The 16525-nt window shown below is 36.2% G+C and overlaps 1 protein-coding gene across 5 annotated transcripts in view; it reads right to left on the bottom strand.

The window, feature by feature from the left end:
* Nucleotides 1-16525, bottom strand: part of WDR72 (WD repeat domain 72) — a 103464-nt gene that overhangs the window by 83953 nt on the left and 2986 nt on the right. For 3 of the 5 annotated variants that reach the window (XM_083870942.1, XM_083870944.1, XM_083870943.1), the window contains exons 2-8: nucleotides 10907-11068; nucleotides 9771-9877; nucleotides 6917-6995; nucleotides 3966-4140; nucleotides 3401-3477; nucleotides 1553-1672; nucleotides 308-453 (exon numbers count right to left, since the gene is read on the bottom strand). In XM_083870942.1, coding sequence (XP_083727068.1) covers nucleotides 308-453; nucleotides 1553-1672; nucleotides 3401-3477; nucleotides 3966-4140; nucleotides 6917-6995; nucleotides 9771-9877; nucleotides 10907-11059 — 857 coding nt within the window. In that variant the 5' untranslated portion in view covers nucleotides 11060-11068. Of the gene's footprint in view, nucleotides 1-307; nucleotides 454-1552; nucleotides 1673-3400; nucleotides 3478-3965; nucleotides 4141-6916; nucleotides 6996-9770; nucleotides 9878-10906; nucleotides 11069-16525 lie in introns of those variants that run through there. The other 2 variants (XM_083870945.1, XM_083870946.1) reach the window with 2 other exon arrangements.

Raw genomic sequence — 16525 nt, 5'->3', positions numbered from 1 at the left:
AGAAAGCAGAACAGTAACATCCAAGATTCACAAGTTCAATTAAAGGTAACCAAATAAGTAATTACAGGAGACTTTTTGAAATCACAGCACCAGCTGCCCAAGTTCTACATGGCTAATCTTATTCCTATGCCTCCTGCTGTGTCAAACAAAGACTGAGGGCTGTCAAATTCAGGGTAAATCTTTGAGTGCCAAAGTGGTTTTGTTCTGGTTTTTGATCATTTGCAACATGCAGAGATTTTCCATAGTAACCCTCTCAAAGTTCATCTTATACCTGAACTTTTTGTGTGAATTTCCCATCTGAGCCCACCTGTTTAGCAGCTGGTAGATGTAACTGTGGCCATCTTCTGTCCAGATGATAAGTCTGTAAGCTGCCAGCACTTCCCCACCAGCAAAGCACTGACCACTCTTAGAGAACTCAGTACAAAGCAACGAGAAATCACAATAATCATAGACCTAGGTTCAGAAAAACAACAAAATAGAAACAAATAGTGTAGGCAAATTCATTTGAAGCTGAACTGGGTTTGGGCAGTGGATCAGTAAGTAGAACATGAGTTCAACTCTTTGTAGTTGAACAACTATTTTTCAAGCCTAACATGTTTTGATAGCAACAAACTACTGTTTGATAACAAACAAGCAACAAAGTCAGAGTGAACTCATACAGTTCAAAGTTAAAGAAACTGACAGTTAGAAAAAAAACAACCAAAAAGTAGCATTAGGGTCTTACAGTCTCCTTATAGGAATTAATAGAAAACAATGCATGTTACAGATATTTTTCCATGAAAAGCTTATCCCTTCTACACATGAACTTTCTCTATAAATGCTTTTGTACAAAATTTAAGTAGTCTAAGAGATATCTCAATAATAGTCTACAACTACATTTTTCAAAGTTGACCCAGGTGTATGTGAAATTTTTTGACCCATTCCTGGGAGATGCTGGAATCAGGTATACATGTTAAAATAATCCTGAATGATTAGTGTAAGAGAAGTTTTGTAGTGCTGGAAAAGAAAAATAAAGAATTTTACAATAAGTTTCAGTTTAAATATTTAATGTTTTCTCTAAAACTGTTATTAATTTTTAAAATATTTTAGTTACTTTATTATAGCTACAAGACAAAGCAATACAGCCTGGGGTCTTCAGTTTTGCTGCTTCTATCAACAAACAAAGGCCCCTGGCTACTGAGGGCTTGCCAACTGTGAGTACTTCTGTCATACTTAAACAGGGTTTTTTAATCTTTGTCTCCCTTTCAAATGCACTGTGGAGGGGACTATAATGCACTCAGTGCTCTACAACTGTCTAATACTTAAATCCCTCTTCTATCCAGCCAATTTGGTGTTAAACTTTTAAAGTGGAAATACATTCATAAAAAATAAAAGCTTCATCTCTTTCACACAGTTAAGATAAGCCAAGAAGTGTTACAGGCATAATTATATTTGACAATTTGTGAACACTTTCTTGAACCTAAGGAGAAAAACAAGCATCTGCACATAAAAATCACATTATCTTTTCAAAATTAACAACATTAAAAAGCAAGTGTAATGCTCAATAATGTACCTGCCAGCTCATGGAAGACACAACTAGAAGGAGCCTTTCCGTGTAAGTACAAAATCTTACTGCTTGACAATTTATACAGTCCAGAGATTTTGATTCCTTCTCGTACACATTTTGTTTCTCCTTTACAGCACAGAGAAAAAAAAAAGCTATAAAATTTGTTTCATAGATCTGAGATTTTAGGATAGAAACAACCCACTAAAAATAGCTTTCTGTTAAGAGACTTTCAAAACTCAAAGCAACATCTAATTCTTAATTAACAATATAAAGATAACAGGGTTCACAACTAATATATAAACAGAAGAATGTAAACATTCAGTGTGGCTCAGACCATGATTTCACTTAAAGAACTTATAGTGAATGTGGAGAAGGACCAAAGAAAGACCATAAACAGAAACTGCTATAATGAATATCTGCTAAGTATTCTTCAGTCAAAAAATAGCTACAACAACCTATAAACAGAGAATCAGAGTCAGAAAAGCTGATGAATATTACACTTTCCCACTCATTCTTGTTGCAATCAGAACAGTCTGAGATGCTGGTGTTGCCATATGTCTTGTTTGCTTTTAACATCTTTAAAGGTAGTGCAGAAGCAATTAATTTTCTTAGCTTTGTATTGCTAAATATACTGCTAAAAACAATGTATATATTTTTACATTTTTGTGGGAATATCAGATATATTAAAGTCATCAGGCTCATAATTTTTCTATTGGAATTATATTTATTAAATATTGATTAAATCACTTAAAATTGATGTTTTCTGTTTTTTTAAGATACCAACAGTCTCAAAACCTCTCACAGAAGGGATATGTATGCTTGGCATCATGGCTATAAAACTGAAAGCCATTTTCTGACATCTTGTAGCTTCAGTTAATTCTAAGTAAATCCAACAATATTTACTAAAACACTACTCTTTAGAATTTAGATTGTTACCAACCCTGCAGCAGACCCTCCACAAAAAGCGGCCCCAGGCAGTAAAAAGACTGCACCACACCATATGTTCCTCTGACATCTGTAATCAGTTGTTAGAGTCCTCAGAATTTTTACAACATGGCAGCAGGGTTTGCTCTAGGAATGCCGAAGAGCTGCACCCACACCAAACACCACAGATAAATCGGAAACACCAGGATAGTATCAAACCTGACAGACTGTCCTCAGGGGCCTGACTCTACCCATGAACAAGTAGTGCCCACACCCTGCAGTTTGTTGAGCCAGGCGCTGAGGAGTTACCAGCATTCAGAGAAGTCTGTTGATATTTTGCCATTTCTGTCTCACTGTTGAAGTCCCTTTGTGAATCTAGCTTTTAGAGTATAATTAAAACACAAAAATTTCATCCCAATTCTAACACTTGTTTATGGAAGGTGACAGCTGCTGAGAATATTAACACAAAAAAGAGTAAGTGAGCTTGAAGATAGAAAAATAGGACACTTGACACAGCAAGAGTCTTTTCCAAGTGAAGACAGCATTGTGAAAAGCAGACTGAGGAAAACAAAATCTAAAGGACCATTTTGAAGAGAATAACAAGGGTGAAGAGGGAGTACAAAGGCCAATATTGAAGTGCTTTTAGTTTAAAGGACAGAGTGAAGGGGTTTAAAGGCATTATCAGGAAAGCAGGAAAGCATTTAAACTTAAGCATCCTGGAATATGAAGAGACAAGAAGTCCGGCCAAAAGGCAGTACAGTCGTCAAGGCAAAAGCTGTCCAATGTCCCAATTTTAAATAATGCTATGTGTTTTCAGAATTTTGTAACAAAAGTAATAAAATCTATTTAATACACATTCAGAAGATCTAAATTTATTCATATTGTGCTTCAATATAGTATTTACTTGAGAACATTCATGTTAACACTGACCTGAATGCTATTCAGAGATGAAGACAGGTCCCACACTTTGAGAACTCCAGTTACAGACACTGCAACCAAAGAGTCCTCTGTGAAAAGTTAACAGTGAGATAGTCAACTTGAAGCCAAGTTCAAACAGCGCCCACCAAATCAGCACTAAATCAAGGATTCTACAGGACACTGCTTAGATGTTTTACACAAAAAAATAAATAAATGATATACAGAAATACAAAACGTGTAAGCAAACAGTGAATAACGTATAAACAGAAAGCACAGAACTGTGGTATTGTGCCTTTAATTTCTCTGATATAATAAAACTTATTTATATTTAAATCCAAGAAATGAGCTGCTTACAGCCAGTATAGACTTTTTTTCCTCTAAAAACTGTATTAAATAAAACAAGGCCAGTATTAGGAGTCTTAAAAATACCTCTTGTGCTATCAATGAAATATTAACCTCTTCTACATGACACCTCTGTGAAACAATTTGATATAAAATCAAGCAGGACCATACCATCTATACAGAAATATTTTATCACAATTTAATTTGCTTACATAAACACCTTTAAAACACATACCTTGAATTCTTGCAGAGTGCACAACACACATACAATTTATCCAATCAGAAGACTGAGATGATGATAAAGTGTGAAGAACAGCCAAAGTTTTAGCATCAATAATAAGAACATCTTGATATTCTCCACAACAAAGAAGCCAGCCTTCACCTGTCATTCGGAATGAGCAATGGTAATACTGTCCAAGGGGAAAGCAGAAAGTCAGCACACAGAGATAGACAAATGGCATGCAGATTTTTCACACTGAACATGTCATAATCAACACTTGTAGCATCAGTAACAAATCTGAGGCATTTGTGAAACCTTACACAATACTGGTAGTGACTCTAGCAAGTCACACAGCTTAGTAAAAGGTGCTTCAGACTGAAAGCAGCGCCTTCCTTCCTAAATATTAGGATTTGGGTAATTTTTGGAAGAAAGTCGGGTGTTAATTTTCCCTATAAATTGTTAAGAAGTTTGAGACTTGTTTCTCTGAGAGGCCCCTCTCCAAACACTGAATCAAGCTCCTGTCATCAAGAGTTGTAGGAAAAGAAAAAAATCAGGTGAAGATGTAGAATATTCATAATTAATTTTTTCATACTGGATTTCTGATTACTTTCCAGGAAAGATTTCTGCTCCATAGGATATTCTTTATTCTGACATTAAATACCCTAGGTGTTCAGAAGATTCTCTCAGCAATCACATAAATGAAAAAAAAAAAAAAAAACCAAAAAAAACAGACAAAAAGCAAAGGAACAGAGAAAAGGACAGAGTGACTGAGAATTTTTTTTATGCTGGTGTTTTATATGTGCAAGGACACATCTCAAGCTGTAATTGTAAACAATTTCTATAAATGCATAAGCGGTCACCTCAAAGCAGATTTACATTTAACACTAACCTTAAAATAAAGGGAACAATCATGTAGTCAGAAAAAAAAAATAATACAGACAATCCAAAAAGACTGCACCTCATTTACAAATTTTCTGTATGGTTTTGCTTATATAACAATGCTTGCTTTTTCAGTCAACTAACTGAAGCGTGAAAATAAAAGTAGGATAAATAACTGGATACAGGATAAATAGTACTACAGCTATTATGAATTAACAGAGGCAGAAATGCTTAGAATTTACAATTACTGTTACCATTAAACTAGGCTTGAAATAGAGGATTTTTATACTCAGTAATTCCTCTGAGAAAAGTCCACACTGATTAAGATCCACAAACGTTTAAGTGTTGACCCTGGTGTTAAATTTCATTTCAAATGGCAAATATTCAGTTTGCACTACTTGACATCTGCCATTCATAGCTAAATCATCTACACTGAACAAAAGAAACCTACTAGAGCAGATAGGTTAGTAGTTCAATTAAAACCAAACACTAACTACAGCACAAGCAACCCTCCCCCATGAAGCAACAAGAAAAATATATGAGAAAACACACCCAGAAAAACACAATTTATTATAACTATCTGAAGGCTGCATTTTAAGATTAGTTTACCCTCCTAACAACACCTACTTTTTCCTAAGGAAGGCTTCCTGTTAGATTTCCTATTTTCCTCTAGCTATCTTGCCCTAGTTATTAAACAAAAATAATTATTAGCCACAATTAGGTTTAGCTCACTTCTAATAAAGAAGATGTATTTTCTACAAGTATTTGCTACACCTGTTTGAAGGGTAAGAATGAATATTTTGCCTCTGATCTTCAGAAAAAAATGTACACATTATCAGCTAATCAGCTATGCCAGATTTGCCTACTTCCCTGCAGAACTTTTTTGTAAATTCATCTATTAAAATCTAATAAGGCACCAGAACATAGCAGATCATACTGCACCTCAAATTATAATTTAAATACTGTTTTGTTTGTGTATATAGATCCATTTAAGGAATATATATGCTTTAAGTGTATGAACAAATAAAAGTGTAGAATAATTCTTTATGTTTTTATACACATACATAAATGTAAAAAAAAAAAATTAAAAAGTTAATCTTCCATGATTTTTGTTGGCAATATATCCAAGCTTTTTCCTCTTCCCTTTACAATTAACAATTACTTGAACTCCTCATATCAACCAAAGAAGTGTCAGGAAAAACATTTTCTTCCGGAAGCTTTAAAAATTTTGAATTCCAAATTGGCTGTGCTTTGGAGTTACATGAAGGCTCAGATATCCGCCATTTGGAGCCTTAGTTCCACCCTAGACTTCCTCACTGAGGAAAAACCGGCATTTTAATGAATACAGGAGCCCTGAGCTTCTCCTCTGCTTACATATCCAGAAATAAGCCATGTCCCAGAATCAAATCCATAGTTGGGGCCCTCAATCTTACATGTGTATTTCAAACTCTCCCACACTCCAAAATCTAGATACCTATTTTACCTGGATACAGTTTCAACGAGACACATGAAATTATCTGAAGCAACATTCAAAGTCTCTGAAAATAAGGGATTTGTTCTTAGGTTCTGCAAAAAATGAAAGTGTATTTTTGAAAATGGGGTGAAGTCTTTTGGAGGTCAAGAGTTCAGCATCAAAACCATTCCAGAATTTAAAAATAAGTCTTTCAGCAGATTGCCTCACAGATTACTTTGGCCAGATTACTTGTACTCTTAAAATGTCAAGAAAAATCCAACATCAAACTTGAAGCTTCCATGCAATTTTAACAAGACAAGAGCAAAGATTAAGACCATTTCACTTGGCTACCTGATGCACAAACAGTAAGTTAATCACTACTGCATTTCAAATATTTACAGCTTAAAAGTAATCAGTCTGATTTGAATAAAGAATTCAGAGGAACATAAAAGTCTCAACTCTTTCCTTAGAAGAAAAAAAAATGAAAAAGAGATTAAAAACTACTTATGTTGTGACAGGGTCTTTTCTCCAATGTTAAGAGCTATATATTTAAAACTGTTTCTGAAAAATATCACTTTAATAAAGCAAAACTCTTGTAATGAAGAGAGAGCCCATGAAAAGTTGCTATACTTACATGGATTGCTGTGTGCCTATAAGGAAGCTTTGCGTTCTCAATGCACTGTCCACTAGTGACATTCCAAACACACATCTCCCTGCCAAAGATAACTTCATATTACTCTCTGTCATTTCCACTCAATTGGCTGGAATAATTCTGTGCCACCAAGTTTTTTCTTTAGTGCTGTATTTAAGCGCAGTCTGGTCATTTATAAAGCTTTTTGTTACAGATTGCTGGGTAAGAAAATGTAGTCATTAGAAGGGGATGACATACAGTATCTGTTTCTTTTTGTTTTGGTAATTACACCCTGCTGCCTTGCAACCAACCTGACTTTAAGACCAACTATGGCCTACAACAAATTGTAGGTATACTGCCATTACAGCTCGTCAACATGTCACTGTAACTATCTGTCACTGGAACTACATCCTCCTGAAAATGATTCATTTCACTGAACTTAAACCACACATTTCGAAAGCATTATGCATCTTCTCCCACATCAGACTTCAGCTCTTGCAAGGAACAACTTCTGTAAAGAAGAAACAGTGCCATCATGAGGCTGTTCCCAAAAATCTGCTCTCAATACACTCAACCACCTGAGCACTTGTGCAAAACTACAGCTACACTTGGGCACATTTGAGAAGGTTGTTTGAGAAAGACATTTTGGCACACCTTATCTACACATTATTCAACATGCAGGGGGACTAGATCACAAGAGACAATCAAATTAAATGTTGTAAATAAGGCTGTATGAGATATGTTATCATAGTTCAGCAACTGAATGTTAAACTTTGATGCTTTTAGATTTTATTTTAAAAAGCCCAAACATTACTTCCAGGACTGAGAAACAGCAGCATCAAAGTTAGTAGATAAAAATTCAGAACTTAAGTGAAAGCTTTACACTGTTTATTAAACATTTCAGAGCAACGATTTTCTCCCTGTTTATATCAGAACTTCACTACTTTAGCTACATTACTGTGACACACACATACAAACCTGCACAAATCAGACCAGAATGTAACTTCAGCTTCTGGATGATGTATTCAATTTACTGTGTATACTAATAAGGAGTAAGCAATATCACATATTCCATACAGCATATGCTATAGGAGAGGTTTGTCATTTATAGGACATCAGTGAGAAATTATGAATCATTCAATTCACTTATAGACTTCCATATAAGAAGTACAAAAAATAATGTTCAACATTCATTCTTTTAAGATTAGTCAGTTATATCAAGTCTGAAAATAATTTGGAGTGGAATATGGAAGATTATCATAGAATCATCTTCCACACAATTTCTTCCATACACACTACAAGGAGATGAAAGTTTGAAAATGGCAGAAGTGAAGTATTCACAAGCCAGAAAATGCAGTTTGGCAAACACTCCATCTCCTGAAGACAAGGCTTCCTATTTGTAATTACCTCAACTTCATGTTGCAACTTTACAGGTATCAGTGATGGATGCTTTGCCCTTATGTAGCACTGATGAGAAGTCAGCAGTAATTTGGTAAAAGGAAACACTTAAATGGGCCAGCAGACAATTCAATCCTACCTACCCACATTCCAAACAAGTCCAACGATCCCTTCAGAGATAAAATCTTTAGCATGTGAACATCTCTGTATGGTAAATCTATAGCAATATCCTCATTTGTGTCTTAATATTTTCCACCGATTTTTTTTTTTTTTTTGGAAATACAGTATTTTTGCTTCCAGTATGATCTGGAAGCAGTACTGCTCTAACAGACCTTCAGAACTGGGATGAAGAGCAGCTTCATCTCAGAACCCTTGAGTAGAGCTGTAGAAGGGCAAAACAAAACTGGTTGTAGACTTCTCACCCTCTCTGCATAAACATAACAAACATATGACTACCTGTCCAGTGAGGCAGTCTAATCTTTCAAGATTAAGAAGCCTGGAATAGTTTTTCTGCAGGTTATCCCTTTCTTGTATACTCATGATTGAAAGAGAATCAGGCAGGGATCCTAGCAGCTGGAAATTAAAAATAAGACACAGTAAGAAACCAGTAGCCTTAAGGTGCTGGAAGGTACAGCTTGAAGCACAATTGACAGGTACTCTTCATGGAAAGCCATTTTAACAGACCTGTCCTGTTAATTAGAAAGATGAACCCCCCAAAAAAGAGGGGAATATAATTAAGCAGCAAGACAAATTGCTTATGAAAAGCCCCTAAGAAAATAAGCACCTAGCCCTAACTCTTTTCAACAGATGAAATCCTTAAGAAAAGGTCTTCAGACCCCAGCTGAAAAGGTTATCAAGTATTCTGAACTGTACCCTAGCAGAAATGCAGGAAGTAGTTTGAGTCAAGCAACAGGCCATGTCATAACAAACACATAGCAGAAAAGCTGCAAGATCAGGGCTCTCTGAAAGGACATTCTCCAAAACAGCACGTAAGATTTAAAGATGGAAAATGAGCACATATGGGTTTAATTCATGGCCATTCTGTGTTTCCATACATACTGACTGAGGCACCATAAACCAGATCAGAATACATTAGCCTCTTTTACTGGTTCAGTTCTCAAGACTGAGTTCAGGAAGAAACAGAGAAAAACACCATGATATTCAAATGCTGTTGAACTTGCCGATGCCCTTCAATAGCCCATTAATTTCCCTTTGAAAAGGGAACCAATAGCCAACCCCTTTGAATAATTCTTTTTTCTGTCTAATAAGTGGATGTTCTGTTGTCCAAGCTCTTAGTTGGACTATTGTATATTAACAAGACAGTCACTATCCTAAGTAGCTGCTATCATTTAAATATCATGGAAGTAGATGAAAAATTTCTGCAAATGCATAATCTGACCTACACTTGACACATATTTCATGATTTAAGAAATGAATAATTGAATATTCAGTTACCTACCCATTTTCAGTAGCACTTACTACATATGGCTGTTTCTCAAACTCTCTTGCTTTTGCCAAACAAGTTACAGAAGCAGTATGGCCAAAGAGAATTTCTTTAGATGAAATCTAGGAGAATAATATAATGATTTATCTTAAACAAATTCTGTATAAACTAAGGATATCTAAAAGCAAGAGAATATTACTTGTAGATATACATAATTGTCAGCCTGCTTTATATTCTTGTGTTCTTCAGTCATGTTTCTGGAATGCAGAAAGATGAGGAAGAATTTTTATGCCGTTTGCATAAAACTAAGTTTTTCTATTCATTGCACTCATCTTCTGAAGAATGTATGGAGATCGAATGTTGTAAAACAGGCAATGTACAGAACATCTCCATCCTTCACCCTAAGGGATGCACCAGAAGTGGCACAGAGCAGTGGATACTGAAAAACCAAAGCTCTTAAATTTGTGTTTCATACCAAAAGTTTAAATAACCTCTCTGATTATCATCACTGCATGCAAAAGTTTTAATTGGAAAAGGTAGCCTTGTGAAAGTGAAAACTTTCAGGCTATGTTTGAATAAGAATGGGATAACTAAATTTAAAAAAAAAAAATAGAACCGTAGTTCTAGAAACACAGAATAAAAAAACCCTGGAACTGTTTCCACTCTACTCCATTATCAGGAAAATAAATATGAAATTATCAAAGCAATAATTTGCATCTTAATTACATCAAAAAGAAAAGTTTCATCTTGCTGCTTCCATCTTGGTAGACAGATTTGGTTTTGTAAGTAGATACTTTTTCTTTAAATGACAGGTCACACTCAGCAATTGATTTACAAAAGAAGAAAAAACTTCACAAGATAGGAATCATGATAATTGTATATATTTACTTGCTGTCATTACTCAGAGCATACAGTCTCAATTTATAAGCCACAGGTCATGCTAATCTATGAAAAATTCTCCAAAGTCCGCAAATAACAGGTTGCTCACATAGACATTTCACTTTCGGCTTCATGAGTTTCCTATAACTAATATCACACTATCTTTAAAAATTCATCTGAATAAGTGCAAGTCTGGATAATCCTATTGCCAGTAATAAAAGATAAAACTCCAGTCTGTCTATTTGGCAAACTGTAGCACAGTTGACACAAACCTGTAAGTCTGACGAAAGATCCCAGAGACAAATTTGTCCTTCTTGGCTTCCTGTAACTATGGTGTGCTGGTCATCTGTGATCATGACAGCAGTGATGCTGTGAGAGGGAGCTGTTCTCCCCCACACAGCCACAGCCGGTACCAATGCCTTCATGGTCAACACCTGAAAAAAAACAAGTCATGATGATTAAGCAAGATTGAACATAAGAAAAAAGAAAAACATTTAAAAGGAGGGAATTTAATCAACGTCTGGAAAGGGAAGCTATAAAATATTGCTGTAAGAAGGTGGAGCTGCATTGAAACATTTTTTTGCTGTTGCCAACATCACACTATTTCAGGGACCAGTGCTATCAGAATACTGAAACATCAGCAACAAGAGTTGTGTGCTGCTCCACACAGCCTGGCTTAGCTCTGATGGGCTCATGTTTTCTCTCCCTAAATGTGGCTGGTGGAATACACAACATCCTCTCTGTTCCCTCCAACCAGTAGTGCTGCTCATTGGCAGCAGCAGCAGCAACCAACTGCTGGAGCAGCAGCTCCTGCTGGCACAGGAGCAGGGTGTCAATAAAGACTGATTCCTAGAAGGGTAAGGCAAGAGAAAGATAATATGGTCAAAGGAGAGAACTGGTGGTGGGTCAGGAAGGAAGAGAAAAATGAGGTCTAAGATGGCAAAGCACTATATACCCAACTGTGGCATCTCCTAGAGCCAAGAACCAAAATAAAGGTGACAGCACAGCTGCAAGCTGAGAAACAGAGAGAATGAACAGACTCTCTCTGTTGTTCAAGACATGAGTCCATTGCCCCCCAAAAAAATTATCATCTAATAGATTCTTCCCTACTGCAAAAAATTGATTTAATGGAGTTGTCCATCTTGCTGAGGGCAGTTTTGACTCCCATCAGCTAGACAAGAGACAGATTGACAACAGCTGATGGATGGAACAATGTCAAAAGTGTTTGTATATGTCAACATGTTATTCTCAAGTGTCAGCAACAAGAAGAAATGGATTTTAAGCTCTTTCAGATTCACCATTGTTTAAGGTCACTTGAATAAACAAATACTTTAATTTTTCTTTTCAAAAGTCATGCCACCTTTCTTTTAATCCAGACAGCAATAATACAACTGAAGACATACTTCAGAACAACCACTTTGCAGCCACTAAGCAAAATTTCAGAGAAGATGTGCTCCAGTTTGTCCTGGAGAAAGAAGAGACACCAGAGCCCTTTGCGCATCCTTGGGAAAGATGTTCAAAATGAAACAAGATGCTACAGTAGTGCGGCTGGGAGAACTCAGTCAAAAAACATGACAGTAAAGCTGACCTTTTGTGAGGAGAGACAGGAAGTGAGCAGAACAAAACGCATGATGGCCAGTAAGAGTGAGTCAAAGGAAAAAAAAACCACAGAAATGATGAGAAGGGACATGAAGAGCAGATCCTGGGATAATTCAGAAAAGACCACAGGACAGGAATGGAGCACAGAAGTAGCCTTTTAAATTATGCTTAGAGAAACTGTAACCCAGCACAACAGTGGCTGAAAGCAGGGACATACACAAGAGGTATCTTCATGACTGCTACTAAAAACCTAAAGTGACAGAAAACTAAAGGAATGGTCTTCCTGACAAGAAAATGAGATAAAGGGCTCAGCTACTAAGAAAAAATGCTGAAAAGACTGGTATGGCAGACTATTGAGGTGCTGCCATCCAACCTTGACAGAATTCTGAGGGCAGAGGAAGAAGAATCTAAGAAAAAATTGAGGTCATGAGTTCATTAGGCTAAATCCCACTAAGTTTCATTTAAAAGCTCTTGGTGGATATATAAAAATATTGAGACATGTTATAGTTCCCAGCATTAGAATCTGACTTTTCTAATTATTTTTTTTTTATATCGCCAGTCATATGATGTTACTGGTGAACATTTAAATCCTTTTCTCTTGCATTTTATGCCCTGAAATAAAAGCTGTTCTGGACAATCTTTCATGATATGTTTTTAGTTATCAGATAAGCTAAAAAAGGTTGCCATTTTCTAAGCCTTATAAAGGGATGGTTGCCAAAAGAGTTTGATAAGCCAAATCTTGCATCTTTAAAATGCATTTGCTTGCATATCATGTAGGCATTTATACTTGCACCATGGGAGTGTTCAATTAGTGTAAAACACCACAAGGAAGCACAATCCAGCTTTGTACCGCATTGAATACTGAATATTAAGTCATAAATTTTATTTTCTTATAAGGGAAGCATAGAACCAAGCTCAATATTCTTAGCCAAAGACCAACTGCTGAGCAAGTAATGAGTAAGAGAGAACTCAAATTAACAGATGTTAATGAAGCAAACTGATAGAATTTGGTAACATGGAGATGATCTATCTGCAGACAGTTTAGTTACTCTTGAGTAACACGAATAAAAAACAACTGCTACTGACAAACTGGCTTCATTTAGACTGAAATGTTACGAGAATATTTTCTATGTTTTCCTTTACGAATGAAGCCCAAGAGAAGGAAAGCAGAAGGTACATGAATTTTTGTATTAATACAGTCCTTAACATTTTTCTCCACTTGCTTCTTGGTTCTTTGGAATAAGATATCTTGATGCACAAGCAAGTGTGAATGAAACCTTTGCTTCTTAGTGTAGCATGACTCCACTAGAAATACAGCATAACCACAAGATGGATTTTGTCTGACAACACTTAGCTTTACCAAATTTTTTAGTGATACTGATGGCACCTAGAGCAAACTTTTTTGAAATAAAAATCAACAGATATTTATCAGACTGTTTCTTTTAAAAATGTAAAAGCTGTTTTCACAAAGTCAAATATTGCCCAAGGCATATGAGAGCTGCATGTAGCTTATCAGCACAGTGTCAAATTCCTCCAGCTCTGCCCACTCAAGCATGCCTGATTCGCAGTATTAACCCATAATTCAACTTGAAATCACGTTTCTCAGTCCTACTGCCCATTTCTCCCTGTGTACAGCCTAATAAGCTTATTTTTGCTGCCCATATAACCATACTGCCAAAGAGTGCTCTCTCGTTACTGAAAAGCTCTGGTTTTAGTTAAAACCATACCAGCCCACCTCACCACTAACTTGTTCCATCTCTAGCATTCTGTCTCTAATACCTTTTCACACTGAAACCACACCACAAACCACTGTTAACTTGGAAAATCATCCAAATTTTCAGAGCTTCAAGGACTTTGGTTATACTACTTCAGTGTAGTATAGTGTAGTATTAAACCTTAATTTGGAAAGCTGAGCCTACCACGTCTTATTTTACAGGAGTCATGAGATATTTAAAAGTCTAATCAAAAGCTTTAAGAGGCCAGAAAGCCAAAGGTCTGACCTTGAATGCCTTACTAAGCACACATTTATGCAAGGTCTTTTCCTCATCACTCAGCTTTTTTGACTAGGACTGGTCATGAAATGACAAGAATGAAAAAGGTCAGATTATACCACAAAGAATCAGTGCCATCGTAACTTAACATACACTTTTTCTGTATATATTAAGTGTATCCTGACTTTGACTTCTCTACTGACCTTAAGACAAAATGAAACAATTGTTAGCTTCTCTATTGGGCTCATCTCAGACCTTCCGATCACTGCTACATAATTACTGCTTAACCTCAGGCACACATCCCTTCCCTAAGCTGTGTTTTCTCAAAATAAAAATGAAAATAACCTTAAAGCCAGTGGCCTGGGAACATAAAGGGTTAGAAGGGCAGAGTGGCTGAGGCCTCAGGAGCATGCACACCCATGCACTGACAGTGATCTGAAGTGAGAAATCTGGGTACAGTTTTGCCCCACTGAAGGCTGTGGCACACGTTCCCTATTGGTCCTTGCATTTCCAGTGCTTGCTCAAAAGCATAAAGGAAGCTTTACTGTATGACACATCCTCCAGATGTTAAACTATTAGCTACAGTTGTAAGAATGACATTTCTTGATAAAGAAAATACATACTGAGATCTTTCAATGAATTCAGAAATAATATTTCTGATAAATATATATATACACCAAAGTTCTTAAAATGAGCTAAACTCTCCCCAGGGATCTACTCTCAAATAGTTCATCATATAAAATGCTGGTTGTGATAAACATCCTTCTCATCACTATAACTCATAAAAAGCTTACCAAATGCAAATTTATAGTTTATTTATAAAAGGAGAAAGACATCTTACAACAAAATATCTCTTTACAGGTAACAGTTAACCTGCCAAAGCATTTTTGAATTTATAGCCATAGTTATGTCATGTTTCCTACACATTCCAAGCTGTCAATAGAAGTTTCACTTTCTTAAAAGTCCAGTTAAATGTCTGGCAATCAATGCAGGCCCAGGACAAAACAAAACTGTGCAGATATTTGCTTGCAGTCCTGAAAATATTAGGATATTAGCAGAATTTAGTTGTTGGCATTGGATTCAATAAGTTCTCCCCATGTACACCCCATTATATTTAGTAAAGGGAACCTTAGGGAGTAAAATTTAGGCAGAGCCTAAGTTTTTTCATTACAAATTACTGTGGTTTTTGTCTTTCTAATCTCTCTCATTCTCCTGTTCCTGTCTGTTCTTTGGGTTTGTCTGACACATCCTCCTAGTTTCTACAGAAGAAAATAAAGTACTATTAATATTGGTTTTACTCTTAGTAAAAAGCTAATACTCTTTCTTAAAAGCAGCTTTGCAGTCTACTGGCCCATTCAACCCTGCTTTCACAACTTTCTCTATTTTATGATGTAAATGTTGCACTTTCCTTAAGGATGTTTCATACCATCTCCAGTAATCCACTTTAAGATGGACTTTCCTGAAGACCTGTTGGGCTACACCCGAAAGGGCTGGAGTCAGTGCTGAGTGACACCCACACCTCCCTGGGGATGGGGATGTCCTGCTCCTGCAGTCCAAGGGAGCAGGGCACTGGGACCTGCAATCGATACAACCCATTTTAACTAGCAAGAAGCACCTGGTAATACCTTGTTTGTATTTCTTGAACGAGTGACACAAGAAACACTTATTTCATTCCACACAATAATTCACCACAATCAGAAAGAGCACAGTAAGGGCAACACCATCTCCCAGCTGCTGATTACATCAAAGGTTTGCAGCACAAATTCAATTTTATGATGTTAATCTCAACCTGCCACTCAGAAATTTTCTCTGAGGGATATGATTTTTTTTCTCTGGATTTCATTTTAAGAATGATTTTCTTCTTCTACAATCAATAAAGATATGTTTTCATCAAAAGACTCTATCTTGGCGGAATTCAATTGGCCGTCTCAAAACCTTTTGGTGACACAATATTAATTAAGATAGTTTATGTTGCACCTAAGCTGGAAAATGGGGCACTGAAAACACAGCAAGTCAACATCTGTGCTTTTCACACTGTCATAAGATGCAGTAAAACAATCTTCACTTCCTTCAAGTTCTGTTTTACCTCATAAACTGTTACATTATATTAAGCTCCCCAGAAAAATATCACAACATGTTTTTTTGCTAAGTAGATAAATCAAAAAGGTGTCCAAAAATACAAATTTCCACTTTCTTCAACAGTCATTGAAGGCTTCAACAACATAGTAGCTGTTTAAACATGTTAGATGACAATTAATGCACATGAGCTAGCAAACTTGGTTTTAAATCCCATATATCAAG

Source organism: Zosterops lateralis (genome assembly GCF_965231275.1).
Source record: "Zosterops lateralis genome assembly, chromosome: 13".
NCBI lineage: Eukaryota > Metazoa > Chordata > Aves > Passeriformes > Zosteropidae > Zosterops > Zosterops lateralis.
This window is presented reverse-complemented; position numbering and strand designations above follow the sequence as displayed.